Source organism: Arachis ipaensis, chromosome B2 (genome assembly GCF_059453495.1).
Source record: "Arachis ipaensis isolate K30076 ecotype BB chromosome B2, ASM5945349v1, whole genome shotgun sequence".
NCBI classification, from domain to species: Eukaryota; Viridiplantae; Streptophyta; class Magnoliopsida; order Fabales; family Fabaceae; genus Arachis; species Arachis ipaensis.
In genome coordinates, this window is record NC_142437.1 from 95318733 (window position 1) to 95345003 (window position 26271).

Below are 26271 nucleotides of genomic sequence, written 5' to 3' on the forward strand. Positions count from 1 at the left end.
TTCACCCAAGAACACATATTTCAAAGAAGGAGGTAAAGGTTTGAGCTCAAGCTTGGGGGATTCCTCCTCTGCTTTAGGCGTGTGAACCATAGCCTTCTGGGGTGGTGAATCATCAACTTCAACTAATTCATACTCAGAAATAGGATCCAGAATGTCATCAAGTACCTCAGCTTCCAGTACTTCTTGAACAAGTGGTTCAACAACATCAATTCTCATACACCCTTCAAAATCATTAGGGTGCTTGAGAGCTTCAAAAACATTAAGGACCACCTATTCTTCATTTACTCTTAGGGTTAATTCACCCTTTTGCACATCAATCAGAGCTCTTCCTGTAGCTAAAAAGGGTCTACCAATAATAATAGAGGATTTTACATCCTCTTCCATGTCTAATATAACAAAATCAGTAGGAAAAATAAAGGGTCTTACTTTCACAAGTAAATCCTCAACAACACCCACAGGTAATTTAATAGAAAGATCAGCAAGTTGAAGAGAAATACGAGTGGATTTTACCTCCTCAATTTGAAGTTTTTTCATCACTGAAAGTTGCATGAGATTGATGCTAGCTCCAAGATCACATAAAGCTCTCTGAATGGTGACATCTCCAATGGTGCAAGGAATCATAAAGCTCCCTGGATCTTGCATTTTCTCAGGAAGTTTATGTTGAATAATAGCACTACATTCCTTAGTTAACACCACAGTTTCTTTCTCCTTCCAATTCCTCTTGTTAGTCAACAATTCTTTCATAAATTTAGCATAAAGGGGCATTTACTCAAGAGCCTCTACAAAAGGAATGTTGATATGTAGCTTCTTGAAGACATCTAAAAATTTAGAGAATTGCTTTTCTTTGGAAGCCTTCTGAAGCCTCTGAGGATATGGCATTTTTGGCTTGTATTCAGGAGCCTTTGGCAATGTAGGATAAGTGTCAAGAGAGTCAGGGAATGGGTTGTCTGCACACTTTGGAAGGGCGCGCTCCACTTCTTTCTTCTTCTCCTCTGGAGCTTCCTTTTCAACTAGCTCTTTATTGGCCTTTGTCTCAGAGCCAGCTGTTTTACCACTTTTCAATTGAATAACCTTGCAATCTTCTCTTGGGTTCACCACTGTATCACCTGGAAATGTACTTGCAGACCTCTCAGGTATTTGCTTGCTCAGTTGGCCCATTTGCACCTCCAAGTTTTTAATGGAGGCTCTGGTTTCCTGCATAAAACTCCTCATCATCTCCCAATTAGAATCTTCTTGGGATTTAGAATTTGCCTGTGGAGGTGGTTGTTGTTGGTGAGACTGAAATTGCGGTTATTGTGATTGTTCTGTTGGAAGCCGCCCTGGGAGATATTGTTGAAATTCTGAGGTCTCTGAGGTTGGTCCCTCCACCCAAAATTTGGGTGATTTCTCCACCCCTGATTGTATGTCTTAGAATATGGATCATTGTTGGGATTTCTAGGACCACTCCCCATGTAATTGACCTGTTCAGAAGAGAATTGAGCATAGTCATAATTATCATTTACACAAAATTACCTGTCATGTCATAAGAGACCTCTTGAGGTGAGTTTTGGGTGTTGATAGCTGAGACTTGCATGCCACCCATCTGTTGAGTAAGTAGACTTATTTGCTGAGACATAAACTTATTATGAGCAAGAAGAGCATTAAGAGCTTCTACTTCCATAACACCTTTCTTCTGAGGAGCCTCAGAGTCCACAGGATTCCTGTTAGATGAGTATAAATATTGGTTGCTAGCAACCAATTCAATCAGCTCAATAGTCTCCTCCGGTGTCTTCTTCTTGTGCAATGAACCACCTGCAGAATTATCTAAGCACATCTTGGACATTTCACCCAAGCCTTCATAAAAGATGTCTAGTTGGGTCCATTTAGAGAATATGTCCGGAGGGCATTGCCTAATCAATAGCTTGTACCTCTCCCAATCTTCATAAAGAGTTTCACCATCCCTCTGCCTGAAGGTCTGAACCTCCACCCTAAGCTTAGTCAGCTTCTTTGGTGGGAAAAACTTAGTAAGAAACTCCGTAACAACCTTGTCCCAAGTATCCAAACTCTTCTTGGGTTGGGAATCTAGCCATAGCTTTGCTCCATCCCTCAGAGCAAACGGGAAGAGCATGAGTTTGTACACCTCTGGGTTCACTCCATTTGTCTTCACAGTATCACAAATCTACAGAAAATTATAAATAAATTGATTTGGGTCTTCGTGGGGAAGACCATGATACTGGCAGTTTTGTTGCACCAGGGTGACCAATTGTGGCTTTAACTCAAAGTTGTTCGCAGCTATAGGAGGCACCATAATGCTTTTTCCATAAAGATCTGCAGTAGGAGCAGAGTAAGAGCCAATCACTCTCCTTTGTAGATCATCCCCATTCGGATTTGTCACATTGGCATTAACAGCATTATTGTGATCCATAGTGGATTCTGCAGCCTTGCAAAGTCTTGCTTGTTGCAAACGTTGCCTGAGAGTTCTTTCAGATTCAGGATCAAAGTCTAAGAGATGCTCTTTGTCTCTGTTCCTGCGCATAAACAAATAGAAGACAAGAAAAGATGGGATTCTCTACGTCAGAGTGTAGAGAAGTCTCTGTGAGGTAACCTATGTAAAATAATAAAATAAAATTTCTAAATAAAATAAATAAACAAATTTCGAAAATTATAGGTAGAAGTAAGACAGAGAAATTCGAAATTAACCAAATAAAAATAAAAAAATAAACAGAAAAAATAAAAATAAAAATAAATAAAGGACACCAAACTTAATTTCAGAAATTAAGGAAAAATATTAGTGCTTTTTATTTAAAAAAAATTTTTCGAAAATACTAAGAAAAATTTAAATAAAATTAAAACTAAAACGCCTAATCTAAGAAATCAAACAACGAATAGTTGTTAGTCACTGTCAATCCCCGACAACGGCGCCAAAAACTTGGTGCGGAATTTATAACCACAAACTAACCGGCAAGTGCACCGGGTCGTACCAAGTAATACCTCAGGTGAGTGAGGGTCGATCCCACGAGGATTGAAGGACTAAGCAACAATGGTTAAGTGATTTACTTAGGCAAACAAAAAATAGTGTTTGAGAGTTCAAAAGCATTAAACAGTAATTCAGAAAATCAGAATGGCAAGCAATAAATTGGTTGTGAAATATTATATGGAGAAACAGTTAAGGCTTTAGAGTTATCTATTTTTCGGGTTGACTTTTCTTATTAATTTAATTTAATCATGCAAGATTTAATTTATAGCAACTATATGTGACTAGACCCTAATTCCTTATACCTTTCTAGTCTCCTCTAACTTTCATCAATCGCCAATTCCTTGGTCAATTAATTCCAATTAGAGGGTGAAGTTCAATTCTGGTTATATACCACAGAAATCCTAATTACCCAAATATAAGAGGATTATATGTCACGTAATCCGTTAAATTCAGATAAACTAGAAATTTAGGAGAATATGTTTTCAAGCTGTTGTTCAAGTAAAGAGCTTTTCCAAGTTATACAAGAACTCAATTAGAAAGAGGGTTATATTTCCGTTCCACCCAAATTCATAAGATAAAGAACGAAAATAATTCTTAAATTATAAATCAGTACATGAATTAAAATAGAAAAATAATAGTATCAATCCATACAATAGACAGAGCTCCTAACCTTAACAATGGAGGTTTAGTTGCTCATGGTTCAAAGAGAAAATAAGGATTCTGATAAAATGTATTTTGGCTGAGGTGGAATGGAATCCCCCAGAAGGGAAGTTTCTTTTGCCTTTTATGTCTAATCCTAATTAATTTAAAATCTACTCTCTAAAACTAAAATAATATCTTTTTCTATCTTAAAATAAAAATAAAGTTTTAAATCAGAATTAATAGGAATCAGCGTTTTCTGCACTTCGCGCTTGTCACGCGTACGCGTCATTCATGCGTACGCGTCGATGGTCTTCTTCGTGTGTCACGCGTACGCATCAGGTACACGCACGCGTCTGCTGAGAAATCTTCGCTTTTCACGCGTACGCGTCAGGTACACGCACGTGTCGCCATGGAAAGCTCTAAATCATGCGCACGTGTCAGGTACACGCACGCGTCGTTCCTCGCTGTCATCTCCTTTAATTGTTGTGCTGATTCCATTTGTGCAAGCTTCCTCTCCATCCTCTAAGTCATTCCTGCTCTATATGGCCTTCTTCTCTTTTTTTGCGGAAGCTCCATCAAATTCAACCAAATGCTACCTAAAATAAACAGAATTGCACAAGACTTAAAGTAGCATCCATAGTGGCTAAAAGATAATTAATTCTTGATTAAACTCAATAAATTAAATACAAATTTACTAAGAAAAGATAGGAAAGATGCTCACGCATCAGTTCTAAAGATGGAAGGAAGAAGATGCCAACAATAAAGTGGAGAGACATTTAAAAACCAAAGGAGTTTGGCGGTTTGGGGGTGGTTGATATCACCATAAAGAATGCAGCATTATTGTTCAAATGGTGGTAGAGGTTTGTAAAGGAAGATAAACCACTATGGAAAAAGATTGTTATCTCTTGTAATGAGGGACATCTGAATAACCATGTGGTGGAAAGTAGTTTTCCAAAATCGAATGGACCGTGGAGAGATATTGTACAAGTGGTAAATGAAGACAACCTTTTTAAAGAAATAGCAATGAAAGACTTCAAAATGTGTGTGGAAAATGGGGGTAAGACAAAATTTTGGGAAGATGTCTGGGTGGGCGAACGGTGTCTGAAAAATAAGTTTCCAATGTTGTATTCTATTTCTTTGCAAAAATCCAAGTTGATCTCAAATTGTGGCTTCTGGGATGGTCTCTGTTGGAACTGGAACCTTGTATGCAGAAGGCGTTTCTTTGAGTGGGAGAGTAACTGTTAGGAATTACACACCATTTTACATAATGTTGTTCTTAATGCAGGTACTGAAGATGATACTATCTGGTCTCTTTCTGAGGATGGGTGCTCTTCGATGAAGTCACTGATTAGTACCGCCATAGGAGAAAAGTTAGGGGTGGCAGAATGAAAGCATTTTTTTGGCAACATTTGGAGAGGAATGGTACCACCTAGAGTGGAGATGATGGGGTGGTTTGCTTTACTAGGTAAACTAAATACAAAAGGAAGGCTAGCCGGGATTAATATTATAAGTAGAGATGAATCTAAATGTATTCTGTGTAATGCAGATGAAGAGGTTGAGGATCACTTGTTTGTGCATTGTAAATTCATTTACAAGTTGTGGTGTTTAGCTTTAATGTTGGGGGGTGTGGTGTGGGTAAATCCGAGTAGTATTAGAGAGTTCTTTGAAGCTTGGTGTGTGTAAAAGGGTATGGCCATGGGTTTAGAAAATGGGTTAATCTTTTCTTTGCAATCATATGGGTGACATGGAAGATTAGAAATCGTAGAGTCTTTGAGCTGAAAGAAACGAAGGAAGAGGAGGCATGGGAGGAGATATTGAGTCATTGGAAGGAGTGGAAAAAGGTTCAAAGTAAGAGGTTTGTGTGTACAAAAAATCAAGTGAGTCCAACTCTTTCTCTTCATATACCACAATTGGCTCATAAACTACATTGGTGGTTATGTGTTGAATTTATTCCAGAAAAATAGAGATATGCAGTAGGCGGAATGTTCTTGGTACTACTAACAAGTTGCTGGCCATTGTAAGTGAATTAATATGTGTAGGTAACAGGATAATGGAAGTTGTCCATGGCGTTGAAGTCGTTGTACAAGTTGTTATTGAAGAATCACTAGGACAACCTGAGGAACTTATAATAAAAACTATAGAAGAAAATATCATCAAATGGCAAAGGGAGGATACTAGGAGTTGCTGGACACAAAACTTTGAAAGAAATAAGCTAAGGAATTTGCTGCAAGAAGTTAGAAACATCAAGTTTATATTGACAAAGGCCAAGGAATTTTCTTTGATTGAGAATTGGAGACAAATAGCAAAAGATAGTGATGAATTTTGTGTGATTTGGTATAACTAGTAATGGTGTGTTGTATATAATTAGTACCAAGGGACACTACGGAGATTAATGAAATGGTTGTGGTTTGAGTGAAGGAAAATGTCTCTTTAGGTGATTAAGTATAATATGTGTTAGGAGATAATCTTTTTGAAATTATGAGTTGTTTGTAATTTATCTGAACAATCCTCTCCTTTGAGTCGAGATTCCTAACAATAATTAAAAGAAAAAAAAGATATAAGGTATATCCAGAGACAAAAGAGAGGAAACAAGCAAGTTATAATTTAGATTGAGATTAGGATAACAAATTTTTAACTTTGTTTATGTACATTTATACCAATAGTACCAAGTGAATAAGTGGTTTTTTTTTCCCTTCTCCTTGGTTATGCAATTTGTCCCCTTTATTCCTCCTCAAATGTTTCTATCTTATTTATACAAAATTTCTTGTTGCTTTGTTATAGTTTATATGCTATGTTTTAAGTTCTATTAGCTTTAAGAAATTTCTTTGTTGAATTAAGATTGGAAAAAAAATAGATAAATAAAAGTTAGTACTTTAAACATTATAACTGTTTATCAAAATTTTAAGTACTTGTTAGAAGCAAGTTGAATAAATCAAGGAAAATATTAAAAAAACCAAAAGGATGGTACACAACATATTCTGTGAAGAAAGGGATGTTAACAGTTTCAATATGCAAAGTTCGGCTTTCAGGATGAGCAGTTTTTACAACACCACCCAACCACCAAAAGAAGAGAAAAAACTTAAAAAGAAAAAGAAAACAAAAACTAACTACATTAATTACATTATCACAAAAAACATTCACATATGAAAACAACACTTAATCACCAAGCAGGCAAAGTGGTTGCCTCATGCTAAGCTCCAGTTTGAGTGCAGGAAATTGTTCCAAATTATGGGAAGCACTTAAAATTTTCTGCAAACGATCAGAATTCACAAACTGAAAATTAAAAGACTGTAACCACATAGGTAAATGCAAATATAGCACTTTTAAGTCAGGCAGTCAGCTACTATATTATATTAAAGGATAGGTGCCCTACCTTCCTGGTGTGAGTGACTCACTATGATTTATGCTACTAACCATTTTTGTTATTCTTATTTCCTTCTTTCCCAGCTATCTTATTGATAACATCAATTTTACTGTGTTTAAGCCGCAACTCTAGCATATCCCGAAAAACACGAATAACTCAAGAAATATGGTTTCATAAGAAACAAATATTTACCAGTGCTGCAAGGTGTGCATCTTGCAAAATATTTCCATCAGCTTCCAATCTAGCAATGGGAAACTCTGGAAGATGTCCAGATTGTTTCTTGCCAAGCAAGTCGCCAGGTCCGCGTAATATAAGATCCATATTGGCAAGATAAAAGCCATCCGATGACTGCTCCAATACTTTCAAGCGATTTAGGCTACTAGCAGCTGACGCTACTAGTATACATTTTGACTGTCTCGTACCACGTCCAACTCGTCCTCTGAGTTGGTGTAATTGAGCGATTCCAAACCTCTCAGAATTCATCACAACCATCATGGATGCATCTGGAACATCAACACCAATCTCAATAACTTGAGTTGCAAGAAGTATCTGCAGTTCTCCAGTTCTAAACTTTCGTAGTGTTTCTTCCTTTTCATCACTTTTCATTTTTCCATGTAATAAACCACAATTATATCCTTGAAATCGGCTTGATATAACTTCAAGATCAGCAGAAGCAGCACGAAGCTGAGGAAGTTGCTCAGAAAGTTCAATAATTGGATACACAAGATAAACTTTCCCTCCATCTTCCAACTCGTCAAGCATCATCTGTTGTAATCAAACCAATTATGCCTATGTTATATGAAATAAAAATGTATTTTACAACTAATTGAAAATAGGATACACTTGAGGGTGCATTGTGATATAAATGACAAGAAACACTTCTGAAAAATAGTGGACCTGATCATAGTATATCATAGAGCTAATGAAGGGTTAAGATTTTAGGGACTTGGGAGAAAACCCTTATTCTATGACTTTATCTCATTTTTCTAGTGTGAGAATTCTGGAGACTATATAGGATACCTTAAATAGTCCAGAGTTGAAGGAATTTGTAGTTGAGAAGATGAAAAAATTGGGTAAAAAGAGAATTGGGATGTAATTAACCTGCCTAAAGCAGAGTCTTGTGTACTGCAATAGGTGTTTAATGAGACGTATGATTAAGATGGGACACTACAGTGATATAAAGCATATTTGATAGCAAATGGAGTTAAGCTAAACTTAATGGGATCCATCGTCAGAAAATTTTGCACCAATAGCAAAGCTCAATAGTTAGAGTGAACAAAAAAGAAAGATCTGATTTCATATTGTGTGGAAGAACTTGTTTTCATCTATGAAGTAGACACCGGTACCTTATCAGATAAAGGTCTATTAAAGCTTCGTCATCTAGATTTCATTCCATAAATTATAAAACTAAGGTAAAAAACGGCAAAAACAAATTAAATAACATAAGATGTGAAAAGTGTGTGTAGGAGAGAGAGAGAGAGAGAGAGAGAGAGAGAGAGAGAGAGAGAGAGAGAGAGAGTCTTATATAGAAAAGGACAGTCACCTTGTACACATCTTCAAATCCCTTCTCATTTCCTTCAATGGTATGCGTTTCAACAGGAATTCGTCCTGGCGGTAAGTCGGTTATCTATGATAAAAGAAGGAAAGATATTAAAGTTTGCAACAAAAAGTAATTTTACACAAAAACTAAGACAACATATCATTTTTCTAGAGGCCCCTTTCTCGATTTTATATCACTTCCATTGGGTAATAAAATTGTGGATGAATTCAAGGGAATACCAAAAATATACAACATCAACACGGATAAGGTAAGAGTAAAAGTAAGACCTGATTCACAAATCTTTTAGCCCCATACTCAGCATCACATGACACAAACACAGTTTAGAAATAATAGCTTCCCAAAACAAATAGTAAAACGCAGAGTGACACCTTAATTGATCATTCAGACTTGAGTACAATTACAACCCCACAGTAGTTTCAAAACTGACAACAGAGATTAAAATCCGAAATCTACCCCAAATATAATAGCCAAGCCCATGAACTTCATAAGATTAAGATGAAATATAGAACTGGTACGAGGAAGTGATAAGGTGCAACAAAATGTTTGTGCGGGAGAGAGAATATGAGACAAACTGATGTTTGAAAATTTATTTATGATGAGAACGTGAACTCTACTCCAAGAAATTAGAGTACACAATATATGATTAGTCCGCAATGAAATATGTTGCAAGTTTGCAATCGATTGTGACTAATCCAGATTAATTGCTAAACTGTCACTAACGTTGCCTGATACCCTATGCCATGTGGAATAGCCGCATCACAGTAAATGGTATCTACTAACGCCATCTAACAGGAATAAATATTGTCTATAGATATTTCAAACAAATTCAAGAAAAGGGGTCGTTGTTCGGGATGATTGAGAGAATACCAATAACGGAGACAAAAAGTACCTGTGTCAGAGACATATCACCATATAAAGCAAGTGCAAGTGTCCTTGGGATAGGAGTAGCAGACATGGCAAGAACATGAGGAGCCATATAAACATCACTCTTTGAGGACCCATCTGTAACAGCTTCTTCCATGCTCGAAATTGAAGATACATATAACTGAGAGAAGGTTTGGAGACCACAACAATAACGTTAATCCATGAAGGTAAAAACTGTTGAATATAAAAATGATTTGTGTCTTTACCTAATAGCTTAATCCAATTAGAGAGAGTATTCAAGATAAGATAAATTGTTTTGTAGTTAACAACACCACCTCCTATTCTATTTGATTAAGGATAATATCCATACTAACTTGTAACGCACTCCTACTTAGTAAATTCTTAATGCTTCAAGGGGGTGGTTGTTATTTGTGAAAAGAACTACGGATAATATAACCATCATAAAATCCAGAATGGTGAGAATTGAACCACCTTACTATTAAACCTTCCTCTTTGAATCACGCCAAAGCGATGCTGCTCATCCACCACAGCAATACGTAAGGCTGAAAATTCCACTTTTTCTGCTATTAAACTGTGGGTTCCTATGACCATTGAGATTTCCCCATCCTGGATACCCTGCAACACCATAACTCAAGATATACTAATAAGAATTCAAAAACTTAGCAACAAGGTTTGGATCACAACATAAGTAAATTGAATTTGAAAAAGCCAAAAAGAATCTAACCTTGCGAATCATCCGTGATTGTTTCAGTGGGGTTGAACCAGTGAGTAAAGCAACGGTTGGTTTGCAGTTCCCCTCATGAATGTTTTCTAACAAAGTAAGCATGTGTTCATAATGCTGGATTGCAAGCAACTCAGTTGGAACCATGAAAGCAGCCTAGTTATCAGACGAAAAGGCCAGATATTATCATGTATTAAATATTACAATTTTCTATAAATTATAAACAAAACAGGAAGAACCCTACAAGTAACAGAAAGCCAGCAACCAAAATTATGATACAGTGTAAATCTAACAAGTATGATGCAAAAGGACAAAGGTGACCTACCTGAAATCCAGAACCAATAACCTCCATACATGCTAGAAAAGCTACCACAGTTTTCCCACATCCAACATCACCCTGAAAATGTCAGAAGATATTAACAGATTGAATAATCTGTTCCGCAAATCAATAAAAAAGGCTTCTGTTTAGAATTAATATAATATATGCTGTTATTGCACCAAATGTTGGCAACACTACAGTTATTGATTCTCATTCACTTAGTAATGCTACCTTAGGTAATAATATATCATCTTAAGCAACATATACATGAGAAAGAAGAAAGGGAGCTATTAACAAGAGTGGAGCATGGAGAACAGATTTTGCAGCAAGGCTAGGCAAAGCTAGAAAGAAGAGAGAATTTTCTAATTTGGTTGGAACTTGGATGATGGGTGAGGCAATATTAGGAATGGGCAAGGCTCCTTTAATACATCTACATATCAGATTGTGGTCTTTACTTATTTTCTAGCACAAATTTGTTCACCTTTTCATTAGATATTGTAGTTATGTGACCAATGAATACATGCTTGGAGATTGAGGATGTTTCTTTCCTAAGCTATCTGAATCAACCTTTCTCATATTCCAGTATTCGAGAACCCCTAGCTTTGTACACCATCAGGAAAGGAATCTGATAGGAACTGAGATATAGAAGAATTAGGGATTTTATTGATGAACTAGGGATTGTGATTTCCCCTTATTGAAGTACACTGTTGGATCTAACCAACTCTAGAGAGAATTTCCCTCTCCTAAACTAACAAACTGAACAGATTTTTCTAACTGACCAGAAACTAACTAACCCCTAGTATTTATAGGCAGCAGCTAGGCCTAGCCTTACTGCTCCTAAACCTGCTAAACTAGCTTAGAAGGAACAAACAAACCTGTTTCTACCATTACTCCCCCCTGGACAACCACCTTGTCCTCAAGGTGGATCTCCGGAAAATTGCTGGTTATGGAACCTGAGGCTGAGGAGGAGGGTTGGTTGGAGCACGAAGCCGTCCCGGATGCAGTGGGAGCAATTGGAGCTCCTTTCCGGAGATCCACCTTGAGGACAAGGTGGTTGTCCAGGGGGGAGTAATGGTAGAAACAGGTTTGTTTGTTTGTTCCTTCTAAGCTAGTTTAGCAGGTTTAGGAGCAGTACGGCTAGGCCTAGCTGCTGCCTATAAATACTAGGGGTTAGTTTATTTCTAGTAAGTTAGAAAAATCTGTTTAGTTTGTTAGTTTAGGAGAGGGAAATTCTCTCTAGAGTTGGTTAGATCCAAGAATGTACGTCAATAAGGGGATTGTGATTCACAATCCCTAGTTCATCAATAAAATCCCTAATTCTGCTATATCTCAGTTCCTATCAGAATCCACTTAATCTATGATAATTCTTGTACACCACTACACACACTCCTACAACTTGATCAATGTAACTGTTGTCGAATTATGTGATATTACAATATTTTAAAAAAGAAAACACCATTCATAGTCTAACATGTACTTATTTTTCAAAAAGAATGTTACATTTCAAATCGGGACAATGAACTATCAACTTAAAATCAACAGTTGGTTTGAGGGGATTCAGTGTAGGTGAAAATATTGAAAGGAGAAAATATGTCAAGACAATGAACCTCCTAAAACATAATAGGCCACTCCAAGTACAGAAAGTAAATATTTTCCTAACTAGAGAGATAAAACAAAAATAACTAGCCAATCAGAACATATCAACACAAATGGAATAGAAACTAGGGAACTATGCATAATTACACTGCTCTGCCGTCCTAAATCAGTTTTATGCCAGCTTGAAAAGAGGAAAGGTACTTAAAATGTGTTAATAGGACAGGAAGCAAATGAAAAATGAAACAGTTATAAGGGGATATAATATTGTTCAAATACAAAAGCAAGCTAATCAAAATCACAACCTGAAGTAGCCGATTCATGGGAACTGGCCTTTTTAGATCCCAAATAATTTCTGAAATAGCATGTAATTGACTAGATGTAAGAGAATAAGGAAGGGCTTCCAAAAATTTCTTCGTGAGATCAGACCATTCCTCTGTACACACAGCATTACTTTCTGGTCTTCTATATTTATCTAGCAAACCATCCTTCTCTATTTGTGTACCAAGACCTTCCAGCATTTGGAACAAGCGTCCTAACTGACAAAAGACAATAAGTTAAAGCCAAAAAAAGGAAAATAACATATACAGCAAGCAATTTAATATAACAAGAAATCAAAATAGAGAGCAAAAACTATCTGGCAAAGAGCAAAGAAGCAGAGCTGGTTAATTATGGGATTTCAAGCATGGAAAAGATGTATAGCCATACGTGTGGACATGCCATGCTACACACCCACCAAGAATAACAGTAACTTACAAGTGACCGCAATAATTATTTAGATATTATTTCTTGTAAGTAGAAAACAACCAGGGGTAAAATGTAACCAAAACAAGAGAATACTTCTAGAACTATCCACTAATAATACTGGAAATAAAGTTAAACATATAATTATATTCCTCACCTGCAGGTAAAAAAATTCATCAAATATAAGTCTCTTGCGGGCCAAATCAGCTTCATTTATATCTTTCGGTTTGTGGATTGCAAAATATGCCTACATTGTTAACATTAATAAATTTCAAATAAACCAAAATATGAAGAACAGATGTGATCATAATAAATCAGAAAGCAGAAACTAATTACCAGTTGTTATTTTTCAAATAAAGAAACCATAGAACATATGGACACTCCTTTCCAAACCTAAACCAGCACAAGACGACATAAAATACAGAAAATAGAGAGAACTGTAAACCCTATTATCAAAACTACATAAAATCCGTACAAGAATACATAAACCATATTTTCAACCTTAGTTGGAATACACAGGTTCAGCACATGCTTTTCTCTCTCCCAACATCACGTTTCATCTTTCTCTATACTTATTTTCCTATATGATAATTTTTTATCCATAAAAGAACAATAACACAATTTATCAGAAGGCATTGCTGAATATAAATCAAATCCCTAGAGGTGCCTAAAGTCAGATTTCCGTATGGCAGCAAAGCAAACTCAAAATAATACATTTTAATTGAATAAAGAATTCAAATGCTTACATCATGAAGACTTAACAGTCCAAATTGCTTTGTTATGTCTTCAGGAATTGGATCAATATTGCTAGGTAAGGCTTGTAAAGCTCTGTAACAAAAGAAAATAAAATGTAATTCCATTTAACATATCATTACAAAGCATTTAATGTCACTTCTTTGGATAGAACATTGGAATAAACCATACTTCTAACTTAGATAAAATTTAGGAGCAAAATAGAAAAAGAAATAGATGCTCATGCTACATTTTCTTGGTCAAAATACTAGGTATACAAGTTTAAGGAAAGATTTTATTTAAAACAAGAGAGCTACATGATAAGTAGTTCAATTAGGATAGGAATGGTAGAGTTGGTATATGAATTGTTGAGCAGAAGCAACCTAAACCAATAACAGGCATGTGATTTATATGGCTCAATCTTTTGAGACCTACTAGTGTTCTTTTGATTACTGTTTCTTAAAATACTTGATCTTCTATATTTGTATCTTTTCCTTTTATTGTTAATAATTTTTTACGGAAGAATAAGTATATATTGCTTACCAAAAAATAACTTTTAAGGATAAGATTGTAACAAGCATTTGAAGCACAAACCTTGCAATAATGTCCCTGAGAAGAGTTGGTTTCAGACGACCCTTTGAAGGATAAATAGGATATGGTCTCTCTTTAACACAAAAGGAGAAATCATTTCCATCACCAAGAACATCAATATTGTACTCTCTCATCTCATAATGATCTTTAGCACGCATAGTCCTGACCTACGTTAAAAGCCAACAATTATATCTGGTGTTACAAAATTCTAAATCAAAATAAAACGGGGTGAAGAAAAAGGGTTTATCAATGTTCAAATAAGGAAAAGCAAACGTACCAACAAAATATAAATTTGAAATATTACAAATATAGGGCATGACACACCATAACATAGGTAGTAGTGCTAAACTAGAAGGTTACCCTATTTTCATGTGAGGGGCTTGGGAACAGAGTTTCTGTATTTTCAGGTGAGCATGCTGGTAAGTAGAGTGAAGAGATATTTCAAGGTTAACAAAGTGAGATGCAAGAAAAGTTGGAAATGGGGATGGGAATTTTACAAGGGAGAGAACATGATTGGTACCAATGGAAGGAAGAATATACTTATTTCCCCATGTAGGAAGTACATGCAGAAGTCTTCAGGCAACTTCAACCAGGGATGGGATAGAATCTCTATCATCTTTGGCCTTAGACGTCAGACATTTGTTGAGTTATTGCATCCACAACCATGCCTATGGATTCATGATGCTTATGGGGTTGATTTTATTAACATCATTGTGGATCACCTCACCAGATATGCCCTCTTTATACACCTTCCCCACCATACAAAGCTAGAGAGGTGGCAGCAATTTTCATCGACGAGGTGGTTAGGTTCCATGGATCCCTAACAAACATGGTCTCAAAAAGAGAGAGGTCAAAGGTTTAGCTCAACCTATCATAAGTTGTATGGAAACCTATTTAAAAGCTTAACCGACACCAAACCCAAGCCACAGCACAAATAGCTCAATTTGTATAATACCAAACACAATTACAGCTAACAAACCCCATTCTTTTAAAGCATTATATGGATAAGGATACTTTGGTGTTGCTTGGTAGTTGACAAACTCACCTTGCCACTAACACATGCTATATCTCCCACTTGATACTTTTCTTCAAGACTTTTAAGAAAAGGTTTAAAAGTAAAACGTGTGCCACGAAAAAATTTCTTTAGATGCAAGTAAATTGTCTTCTCTTGCCCACCAATAGCATTGCTAGTCACATGCTCTGAAACTGATTCATTCTCTGCAACCTGACAACCCACAATCACCTCAAGAAATGAAAATGAACAATTAGCTCTGACTCCCCTGCAAAAGTGATATTAAATCATGTCAATATCCACCTGATTCAAACTTATTACAAATTGCCATTTTTATGCAGATTTACATCATGGGAACATGCAGAACACAATGTAGGAGTAATGAAAATAATGATCTAAAAGTTTGAGCATTATTAACTAGCAAAGTACAATCAAGGAATCAAGTTAACTAATTTCCGAAATGAAGGATCACAAGCCTCTCAAGTAGAAAAGGGATGGAGAGAGAAGAGAGCATCCAATGGAGAGAGAAGAGAGCATCCAATGTCTCCCAGCTTATGTTGGTTCATATGTGATTAGTGCATATCAAAAATAGCTTTGGCAACATTTGAAGCTAAGAGAGGACTGTAATGATTTAATAATGGTACTGTTACAGTTGAACTTTTAATCCTATAATAATTATATGTATGTGCTAACTAAGAACGTTGGTAGTACAAGTGCAAAGTGAGATGGAACAAAATTATTTCAGACATGCTTGATACCAGATAAAAGGAAAGATGGAAGACAATATGCAATCCATTTTCCTTATGATAGGAACTTAAACGTAACTCATTATCAATTTCCCATGTTCTCAATATGCTCTACTCTAGCAAGCACAATAAGGGCTTCTTGAAAGACAACAAAAAAATAAAAATTTTAATAATGACAAATGTATCTAAACCCATCCCAAACTCATCTTTAATATTATTATTCATCATCAAACTTTGCTTCATTATACATTATGGCTGTGTAAGATCACTTTCAGTATTTGCAAAGCTTGATAGTTAGCAAAGTCATGTAGCTAGCCTCATTCAACTAATAAAGCAAACACCTAAACTGCTGATGCCAAGATAAAAGAATGCAAACAAGCATAAATGTGATGTAGAAATGAAATAGAGGATAGTCACCTTGAAGATAATACTTTTCCAACAAAAATTAAATACTGCCCGTCATCAATTTTGGCATGTGCATTCTGCAGATTAGCATACGATCGAGGGAAATGTTGCAGCAATTTCCGTAACTACATGTAAGGAATGACACTAATGTGAATTTAAATTATCTTAGCAAAAAAAAAAAGTCCAAAGAATTACTAGCCTTCCAAATTCAACAGTTTAAGTAACCCACCGTGTGGAACCCACAGTCATCTAGCTGTCGATAATGCCTCTTACTCAACCCAGGTAAGTAGTTTAAGGATTTGTCAAGAAATAACTCTCTAGGTGTAAGATTAGATTGTGACTGCTGCCCCACTTTATTTTGAGAATCTTCCTCCATGACTTGATGATCCAATTTTTCTTCATATGTTGGTGACATTGAATGACATGTATGAGAATCTTCTTTACTTAACTCAGATGCTGATACACTAGAATCATTAAAGTACAAAGAAGGCCATGCCTCAGGGACAGTATTTTGCACCCACCTTCCCTCCGAAGAATCAGCAAAATATTCTTCGAGATCTTCTGGCGATATAATGCCTGCCTTTTCAGAGTATAATGTGGTCCCATCATACAGATCCACTGGAGAAGCACTACCCAAAGTAATTGATGGAAATCTCTTACATATCAAGGAGATGTCAATATCATCTAAAGCATCATTTTTGTTCATTTCAGATTTTTTTATCCCACTTCCATTGCCAGTTAGATTAGGAAGGTTATAATCCATTATAGCGAATACCTGTACCAATAATGAGTTTATTCAAAGATAACACGTATAAACAAATTATCAAAACATTCTTATTTGGTCAAGCTTTCAAATGAATTCACTATTACATACACATGGATTTTATCAATGACATAAAATTTGTAAAAGAATGAAGATCACCAAATAAGAACATCAACTTCCAGCAACAGTTAATGCAATAGTACATGTGACTAAATGAAGATATTGGAATGCCCTGCCTTGTGGGAAAAGGCTATGGCGCTATGCTGTTGTTTGATATATTTAAATCTACTAATCATTCAAATTAATAGAAATATATATTTGATGAAGTGAAACAACATGGACAAAAAGACCTCCAGTTTGACTTAGCCAAAATATATAAGCAAATCAATTATATCATTCATAATGGTTTATGTAATAATTTGAACATCACAAACATGATTATGAAATTAAAAGAAATGAACAACCACAGATATTGCCAGATTTAACATTAATGTGTACCTAAACCCTATCTAATAACTAGAACACTTCAAGACAACAAGCAATAAGAAATCTTGATCATTAATAATGGAAAGCAAAAAGTACTCAAGATTCAAAAGGCAGGAACAAAAACATCAATCGAACGCAATAAAATGCATTACCTAATTTAACAGACAGTTGCATGCACAAGCATTCATTTACCTTATTATGAAACTTTGAACTGCTTTTTATACCATGTTGGTCTATTTGTGGAGACTTCCTCTGTGCCAACTTATGCTTTTGTCGATAACATATTTTCGAAAATTTCAAAGAGAGAAAACTACTACACCTGCAGCAAAGTATAGGTAGCATCAAGTCAAACCAGGATTTTTCAACTTTCATATGAATACTTATCCTAAGCTTAAAATTAAACAATGCACCATACCTCATTCTTCTATTGAGAAAGGCCAAACACCCTTCCTTGCCTTGAAATACCATAAGACTTCTCATAGCGATCGAATCATAGGATGTTACGAGTTGGAAAGGCAAGCAGTTGAATGGGCAGTGTGGATGGGGGGATTGTATCCTGTTGAGAGGAATTGGAAGCGAGAACTAACTCGTTGAATTTTATACCCCTGAAAATCATACACACACAGTATATGGATGTAATCCAGGGAAAAAACGCATCATGTTATGTATTTAGTTAATTATAAAGTATATATTCATGTAATAATAAAAGAATTTAATTTTTTATCCTCACTTCTTAAAAGATTACATAAATAAAAATATTTGAAAAGATTACACAAACAAAAAGACTTGCTTATGATAATATAAAAGACTTTTGAGTAAATTGCACTTAGTATCATTGAGGTTTGTTTGAATTGCATTCCATCGAACAACATATTGCTAGCAAGTAACATTTTAGTGGTTGGAATATCCACCAAGAAAACGGAACAATACACATTCTGAGTGACATCTTGCAGCAGCAAGGAAACCAAGGAGAACACCACAACCATACATGCTCAACATTTCACAAAGCAAGTAATGAAATTTACAGTTTTACACTTCTAAACAACAAAATTATATCAATGGACACCCCAAAAGAGAAAACCATAAACTGCTTTATCACTCTCAATTAGCTTTCTTTTTGCTCTCTCAAATGCCTCATTTTGCAAATTTAGATTTTTTTTTTCCCTTTTGCATAATTTTATCAAAGAACCACATTCAGAGATGAACACAAACATCGTGGAACCGTTAATAAAAGAGAGAAGTTTTGCTCACTTTGAACAAGAAGAAGAACCGCCACTGACATGGCTGTTCCACCCGCCCGTCGCACCCAGCGAGTGGCTGTTGGCTGTCTCCGCTAGAGAGCCTGAAAGAATGGGCAAACAGACCAACTAATTGGACATTAAATAAGATGTCTTCTTGTTTTTTTCTTCTTTTCTCCACTTTAGTCACAGTGGAATGTGTTAGCACGTTCAAGCTTGCAAACTCCGGTGTTCCCTCTGGCTGCTAGGAACGGCCGGCTCGTCGTCGTTGCCGTCTCAACCTCCGCCGGAAGCTACTACACAATTGAACACAACACACAACTTTATAGCGCCAATAAATAAATAAGGTGAAAAGTCATCTATCTATTCTATTATATAAAAATTGGATTTTTGTACTTAATGATGGAGCTAACGTGACATAAGAGTTTTTTTCAATTTAATTATTTTAACTCATTTAATTCAATTTATTACAATGACTTAATTATATCAATTAATTGATTTAATTAGATATTTAAATATTAATATAATTTATTATAATTTATATTACTTAATTAATTATACTACATTAATTATAATTTGTTATATTAGTGAATTGATTTTTTCATTTTTTTTTTAACAAAGATAGGAGACTCGAACCCGCAACCTCTTAATTGAGTATGGAGAAACTATGCCATTTGAGCTATTACTCATTGGCTTAAAATTTGGAAAGATAGAAGACTCGAACCCGCAACCTCTTAATTGAGTATGGGGAGTCTATGTCATTTGAGCTATTACTCATTGCCTTAAAATTTGGAAGATAGGAGACTCGAACCCGCAACCTCTTAATTGATTTTTTCATTTATGCAGTCTAAAATAAAATAAAAAATTTATTGTTTATTCTAATTAAATTCATTAAATTTAATTATATATTATATATGAATTAACGTTAATTTATAAATTATTTTATATTATAATATTCAATCAAATAAATTATAAATTACTTTAAATTATATACGCACGAAAAAATAGATTTAAATGTGGTTTATATAATATAGATAGTATTAAATTAAAAACGGTGCATTTTTAAGTGTTTTAATATGATTTAATTATATCAGCTAATTGATTTAATTAAATATTTAAATATGAATGTAATTTATTATAGTATATAATACTTGATTAATTTTACTACATTAATTGTAATTCCTTATATTAGTTAATTGGTTTATTCATTTATAAAGTCTGAAATAAAATAAATAATTTATTGTTTATTCTAATTGAATTCATTAAATTTAATTATATTATATATAAATTAAAGATAATTTATAAATCACCTTATTTCCTTAGTCTTTTATATTCCATGAATGGTTAAGTTTTAAGTTTTATATTTAGCAAAAGTAATATAAAGCAAAACTTTCTTCATTTTAAACGAAATTATTCTATGTATTATTAACTAATATCATCATTAGATTTGATTTATTAAAAATATAAACTAATTTTATATAACAAATTATTAATTAAGCTCATTCTAAAACGTAAGCAAAATAAATTAATTTTTTAAACGGCCCAATGTGGATCTATAATTTATACAACAATCAAACAAAGCATAGAATTTGTGAATGGTGATAAAAAGGAAATAAAAAAGTAGGGTCCACATCATGTCGACTTGCTTGCCTCCATTGTATCTTAATAAAACATGGACCTACGGAGACTAATCCCGATTTCAAGTTGGGCAGATAGAAAACCTATCCAAATCTCATACAACTAATTTCAACCCGCACCCAAAGTCCTCTTTTAGTCTTTTTGGGTCTTCTCTCTCCCAGCAAGCGAGCATATACACCAGCAATGGAGAACGGCGGCTTGGCATTGGCAACTTCAGAACAGCGAAGACGAGAAGACTGGTTGCTCATACGGCGACGGGATGATGACAGGATTGTGCCGGTGAGGAGATCGACGATGATCGGAGATGCTAATGTGACCAGAGAGGTTAGATAGCGGACCGACAAGAAGAGACTTTCACGGATGTTGTTGTCGTTCAGATCGCCGTCTCATTGGAATGCTCTCTATCTATAACTGATGGAGGTGAGCTGCTGCAAGGAAGGCATGGATTCAAATCTTATTTTCATACCTTTTTTTTACTCACTATATTTTGATTTGTCAGTATTTATGATTTAGAATAAGTGTTTTATTTTCAACTCAAATCTTTTTTCGTTTTTTAAATCATCAAGACAGATTTTTTCTTCTTTTGGATTATGGAGGATATGTGATTTTTGATGCACTCCAATTTTAAAATGATTTACCCAAAAATATACCTCTTCTTAGTTGTTATAAAATTCTAAAAGGTGTGGTCTTACAATCTTACCATACGTACTTGCTAGAATTTACGTTTGTTTTTATTTTTTTTTACTAGAGAAAAAATGGTTAGGCGATATGATTTGTTGGAGATGATTGTACCGCCAAAAGAATGTTGGAAGATTCATGTCAAAGTAACCAGACTTTGGTCTTTATCGAGATTCAAAGACCCCAAATCCATTAGCTCCATTGAAATTGTGTTGATGAATGAGCAGGTACTTCTAATTTTATTCATACACACAATTATTTCTCTGTTTTCATACACTTAGTCCCACATTTGTATGATCCTCACCCTCATAATTGTCATAATTTCAACTTCAACAGTTTCTGCTTTTCTTGGGACTATTTATTTAAAAACAGAACAAAAACAAAATCCAGTTCTATGTTTTCCTGCAAGAAAACATAATATTTTCATCATAAAAAAAGATTCTGCAGTCAAAAACAGATTTAATATATAGCTCATGTTGTATTCGGCCAATAAAGAGAGGTGTTGGGGCACTTTTAGCAAAATTTTCATATGCAGTTATATAAAATTATAAATTTTAGCTTGCAAAGACATGCACTAATGCCAAGATACATAATCACTAAATAATGCAGATTGAATATAAGAGTTTATGCTGACCAAAAAGAAAAAACTACCAAAAGTACCCATGAAGTTTACGAACGTTGACAAAAGTACCCATAAACTAAGAAAATTAACGCTGTATCCATGAAAGATGGGTTCCGTATGACAAAAGTATCCAAATCTTAATTTTTTGTTGATTTTTTAATAAAATTCCTAAACTACCCTACACTCAACCTTAACTCACTTTTTCAACCTTTCATAACTCAATTTGCACCAACTCTTGTCATGGAATCCAAAACTACTCCTACAACAAACCAGATCGAAATCAATAGTAGTGGTGGTGGTGGTAGAGGATCGGATCTCAATCGATTCACTCATAAATTTATAATCCATACCCAAACCAAATTAATCAAACACCAAAAAATACTCAAAACATAAAAATTTTCAAATCCATTCATCCAATTTCAATTCACTTTAGCAAAACTAGAAATAGAAAAAGCCATCAACCATAAAAAGTAACAAATCCATTCATCCAATTTGAAATTTATTTCAGCAAAAATCAGAAGTAGAAGTAGCCATCAATTGGATCTTCTGTAAATCAATCTCAGCCTTCATAAAAAATAGAAGCAGATTTAAAAAAAATAGAACAGTATCATTTTAGTAGTAACTACATCAATTTCTGAAAAGAAGAAAAATAAAATAAAAATATTTAAAAAAAAAGAAATACCTTTTTCTTCGCCGGCTGACTGTAACATCGTCAATGGCAGAACCTCCATCCACAGTGCCGCCTCCCTTTCTTCTCTGATTTCTCTTTACCGAACCCGCTTTCTGCATGCAATAGTACCACGACCCCTCTCTCTTCTCAGGTATGCGACGACGGTGTTCTCCTCGGCTGGGTCAGACGCGCCACGGCAACATTCTCCTCAGGTTGGGTCACAGGTGTGCGATGAAGGTGTTGTAATCACCTTAATAGTGAGAGGGAGAAGCAGTAAGAGGAGAAGAGATTGGCGGTAATGGAGTAGGTAGGTGGCAGACAGCAATGAAGAGGTAGGAGGAGAGTTTCTGTGACTCTGTGAAGGTTTTTGAGGGATAAGTGAGGAGAGAGGAAGAAGAGAAGAGAGGGAGTGACGGTAGAATGGGATTATGGTGGGGTAGTTTAGGAATTTTATTAAAAAATCAACAAAAAATTAGAATTTGAATACTTTTATCATACGGAACCCATCTTTCATGGGTACAGCATTAATTTCCTTAGTTTATGGGTACTTTTGTCAGCGTTTGTAAACTTCATGGGTACTTTTGGTAGTTTTTCCCGACCAAAAACAACAAAGTTTGAGTCACTCTTGCTTTCACATCCTACAAAAAGCATAATGTATATATTTGATAAGAAATAATACACACATCACAACAAAATTGAGAATTAGATTATTTCTTCTTTGTTTATTATTCTCATCTTAAAGACTTAAATTTTCTCCTCCCGATGGGTGACAACTAACAAGAGAGGTTTGTATTAGAAAAGTTTGTGCCAAGCATCCCCAGGTAGTGTTGACTGTTGGGAACCAAGCAGTATAGTCTCCACTGATTTAACATTCAAAATTCTAGACTAAATCAATCACATTAAACAAAGATGCATATGGAGGGAAAAAAGAGAGAAACATAATAAGAGCATGACTAACACATATGCATGTTTGTCATTAATCTTAACCCTTTTTCTAAATAAGACTTAATTCTCATGCATGATTGTCATCATAATAATTGAAATCGCATAGCCTAATCCATTTAGCAACTTAAAAGTAGAATTTTAACCAAGATTTTTGCAGCAAATACCGAAGAATATTACCAACGACTTCTCTTGAATACTCAAAGAGGATGTATGAATTTTCGAGATATAAGAACAGTAGGAGGAACAATTTATGCTACGTATAGAGATGCATGCTTCACCCTTAGACTCTTGCAAGATGACAGAGAATTCATGGATGCAATTAAGGAAGCAAGCTCATGAGCCTCAGGATCATATGTTAGGAGGTTATTTGTCATTCTATTAACATCCAACAATATCTCAAGACCAGAACATGTCTGAAATAGATGTTAGCATGAACTCTCAGATGATATTTTGTATCGACAGAGAACCGTGATGAACATGAGGGGTGAGTTTTTATTAATTGCAATTATAAAAGTTCTTCATTATTGATCATTTTTAGTTTGATTGAATTTTTATAGTATCGTATAATATGTAGAGTTAACTATGTCAGATGATGAGATTAAGCAGTTATTCTTAATAGATATAGACAAGATCTTACATTCCTATGATAAAAACTTTGAAAGACTATCCTCCTATGCCTTTAGCAACTGAAGTTGATAGTTCTTTGTTAACCGAAAGAGTTATCAGGGAAGAGCTAAATTTTAACAGGGATGATTTAAAGAAAAACGCCTCAGACATGTTAGCCATTGCAACACTTGAGCAGAAATATGCATTCGATAAAATTGTTACAGCTATATATTGTGATGAAAGGGCTTTTTCTTTGTGTATGATCATGGGAGTACTGGAAAAACGTTTCTCTAGAACCTTATGTCTGCTGAGATTCGCTCAAGGAGTGATATTGTGTTAAACATTGCTTCAAGTGGTATTGCATCTTTACTTCTTCCCAATGGAAGAACGACACACTCAAGGTTCAAAATACCGCTGAATATAACTGAGGATTCTGTATGTAACATCAAACCTGGTTCTCCTCAAATAATTCTGCTGTTGAAAGCCAAACTTATAATTTAGGATGAGGCTCCAATGGTTAATAGGTATTGCTATGAAGCGCTTGCTAAATACTTGAGTGATATCATGAGATTTTCTCTAACATATAACAAAGATTTGCTCTTTAGAGGAAAAGTGGTTGTACTAGGTGGAGACTTTAGACAATTTCTTCCTGTTATTCTACGAGGATCGAGACAAGATATCGTTCATTCAACCGTGAATTCGTCTTGCCTTTGGAAGTTTTGTCTGGTGCTCAAACTAACAAAAAATATGAGACTCTCTGTAGGGATGACTGCTTCAGATCAAGATGAGACAGAGCAATTTGGTGAGTGGTTATTGAAAGTTGGTGATGGTCTAATAGGTAACAATATGGATGGTGAATCTGAGATATGTCTTCCAGGAGATATTATTATTCCTTCTTCGGACCAGGTATTTGATGAGTTGGTTCATTTTTCTTATCCAAATATTTTGGATAACATGTCCTCAAAGGGTTTTTTCAAAGCAAGAACTATATTGGCTCCCACGCTGGACATTGTTGAAGAGGTCAACAACCATCTGATGGCTATCATTCCTGGAGGAAAAAATTATATCTCAGTTCAGATTCGATTTGTATGGATGAAGGGAATATGGAGAACCAACTAGATCTCTATGGTCCTGAATTACTGAATAGCATAAATTACTCTGGTTTGCCTCCACATAAATTAATACTTAAGGTTGGTATTCTGGTGATGTTACTGAGAAATATTGACTAATCCAGTGGTCTTTGTAATGGTACAAAGCTACAAGTTAGGAAGTTTGGAAATCATGTCATAGAATGTGAAGTCTTAACGGGTAACAATGTTGCTCATATTGCTTTGATTCTAAGAACGAATATGGTACTAACAAATGAAACCATCCCAGTTAGATTCCAACGAAGACAGTTTCCAACCATGACAATTAATAAATCTCAGTGACAAACTTTATCTCATGTTGGATTGTACTTGCCCAAACCAGTTTTTACACACGACCAACTATATGTGGCACTTTCAAGAGTTAAGAGTAAGAGAAGTTTAAAAGTTTTACTTATGAATCACGTAGGAATGTCTGCAAATTCAACCATTAATATTGTTTATAGAGAAGTCTTTGAAAAAATAGAACTCTAATGTAAATATTTTAATTTTATTTTAAATTTTGTATCAATGTATAATTATTTTACTTTAAAAAAGTATAAAATGATTATTACGCACTTTTTTAAGTTAAACTTTGATTTTGATCATAATTTTATAAATTTTTAAAATAATAATTATTGTGTTTTTTTTAAAATATCTAATCATATAATTTTTTTTATTTTTATAAATTTTTCCGTGCTCAACACGGGTTCATACACTAGTACAAGTTAATAATCGAAAATATGATAATTTAGTCAAAAAATTATCTAATGATGGTTAACTATCAACTCTACAGACAATTCACGTGAATATTTATCAATAAATAAATATTTAGTTATTAATTTAATATCTAAAAGATTTAACCACCAAAACACTCTTTGAATAATTTGATAATATAACAAAAATAATTAAATTATTATTATATTTTTTATAAATAATAGAAAAAACTTTTATGTTTAATAAATAATTTATCTATTTAATTTTAATTTTTGTGCTAATATTTGAATAAATATTTAGAAAGTGCACAAAAATGTAATCTTTACATTATCTAAAAAAAAAATAACTTTTAAAAAAATTCACTTGCATATAAAATTATCAAATTTTAAGGGTAAAAAGTTCTTATTTTTCTAATAATAATTAAAAATATTTGCATCAAAATGTGATCTCTAAATTTTTTTAGAACAGTTATATTACACATCTAAGTCTTTTTTGTAACCAAATCCAACCAAA

General features: G+C 34.5%; 2 protein-coding genes across 2 annotated transcripts; one reads left to right on the forward strand and one right to left on the reverse strand.

Annotated features, from left to right (window-relative positions):
* Positions 1-6560: 6560 nt before the first annotated feature.
* Positions 6561-19117, reverse strand: LOC107625517 (DEAD/DEAH box RNA helicase family protein). The gene is made up of 17 exons (XM_016328165.3): positions 18772-19117; positions 17936-18125; positions 17713-17839; positions 16501-17046; positions 16284-16396; positions 15154-15388; positions 14112-14275; positions 13532-13613; positions 12943-13032; positions 12347-12580; positions 10455-10526; positions 10133-10285; positions 9880-10023; positions 9413-9568; positions 8506-8589; positions 7155-7727; positions 6561-6847 (listed from the first exon to the last, which is right to left on the reverse strand). Exons 2-17 carry the CDS (start codon positions 17998-18000, stop codon positions 6755-6757), a joined length of 2931 nt encoding a protein of 976 aa, XP_016183651.1. The 5' UTR covers positions 18001-18125; positions 18772-19117; the 3' UTR covers positions 6561-6754.
* A 1462-nt stretch (positions 19118-20579) lies between these two features.
* Positions 20580-25036, forward strand: LOC148574910 (uncharacterized). Its single transcript, XM_088505982.1, has 3 exons — positions 20580-20720; positions 24212-24352; positions 24419-25036. Exons 1-3 carry the CDS (start codon positions 20580-20582, stop codon positions 25034-25036), a joined length of 900 nt encoding a protein of 299 aa, XP_088362108.1.
* Positions 25037-26271: the final 1235 nt, after the last annotated feature.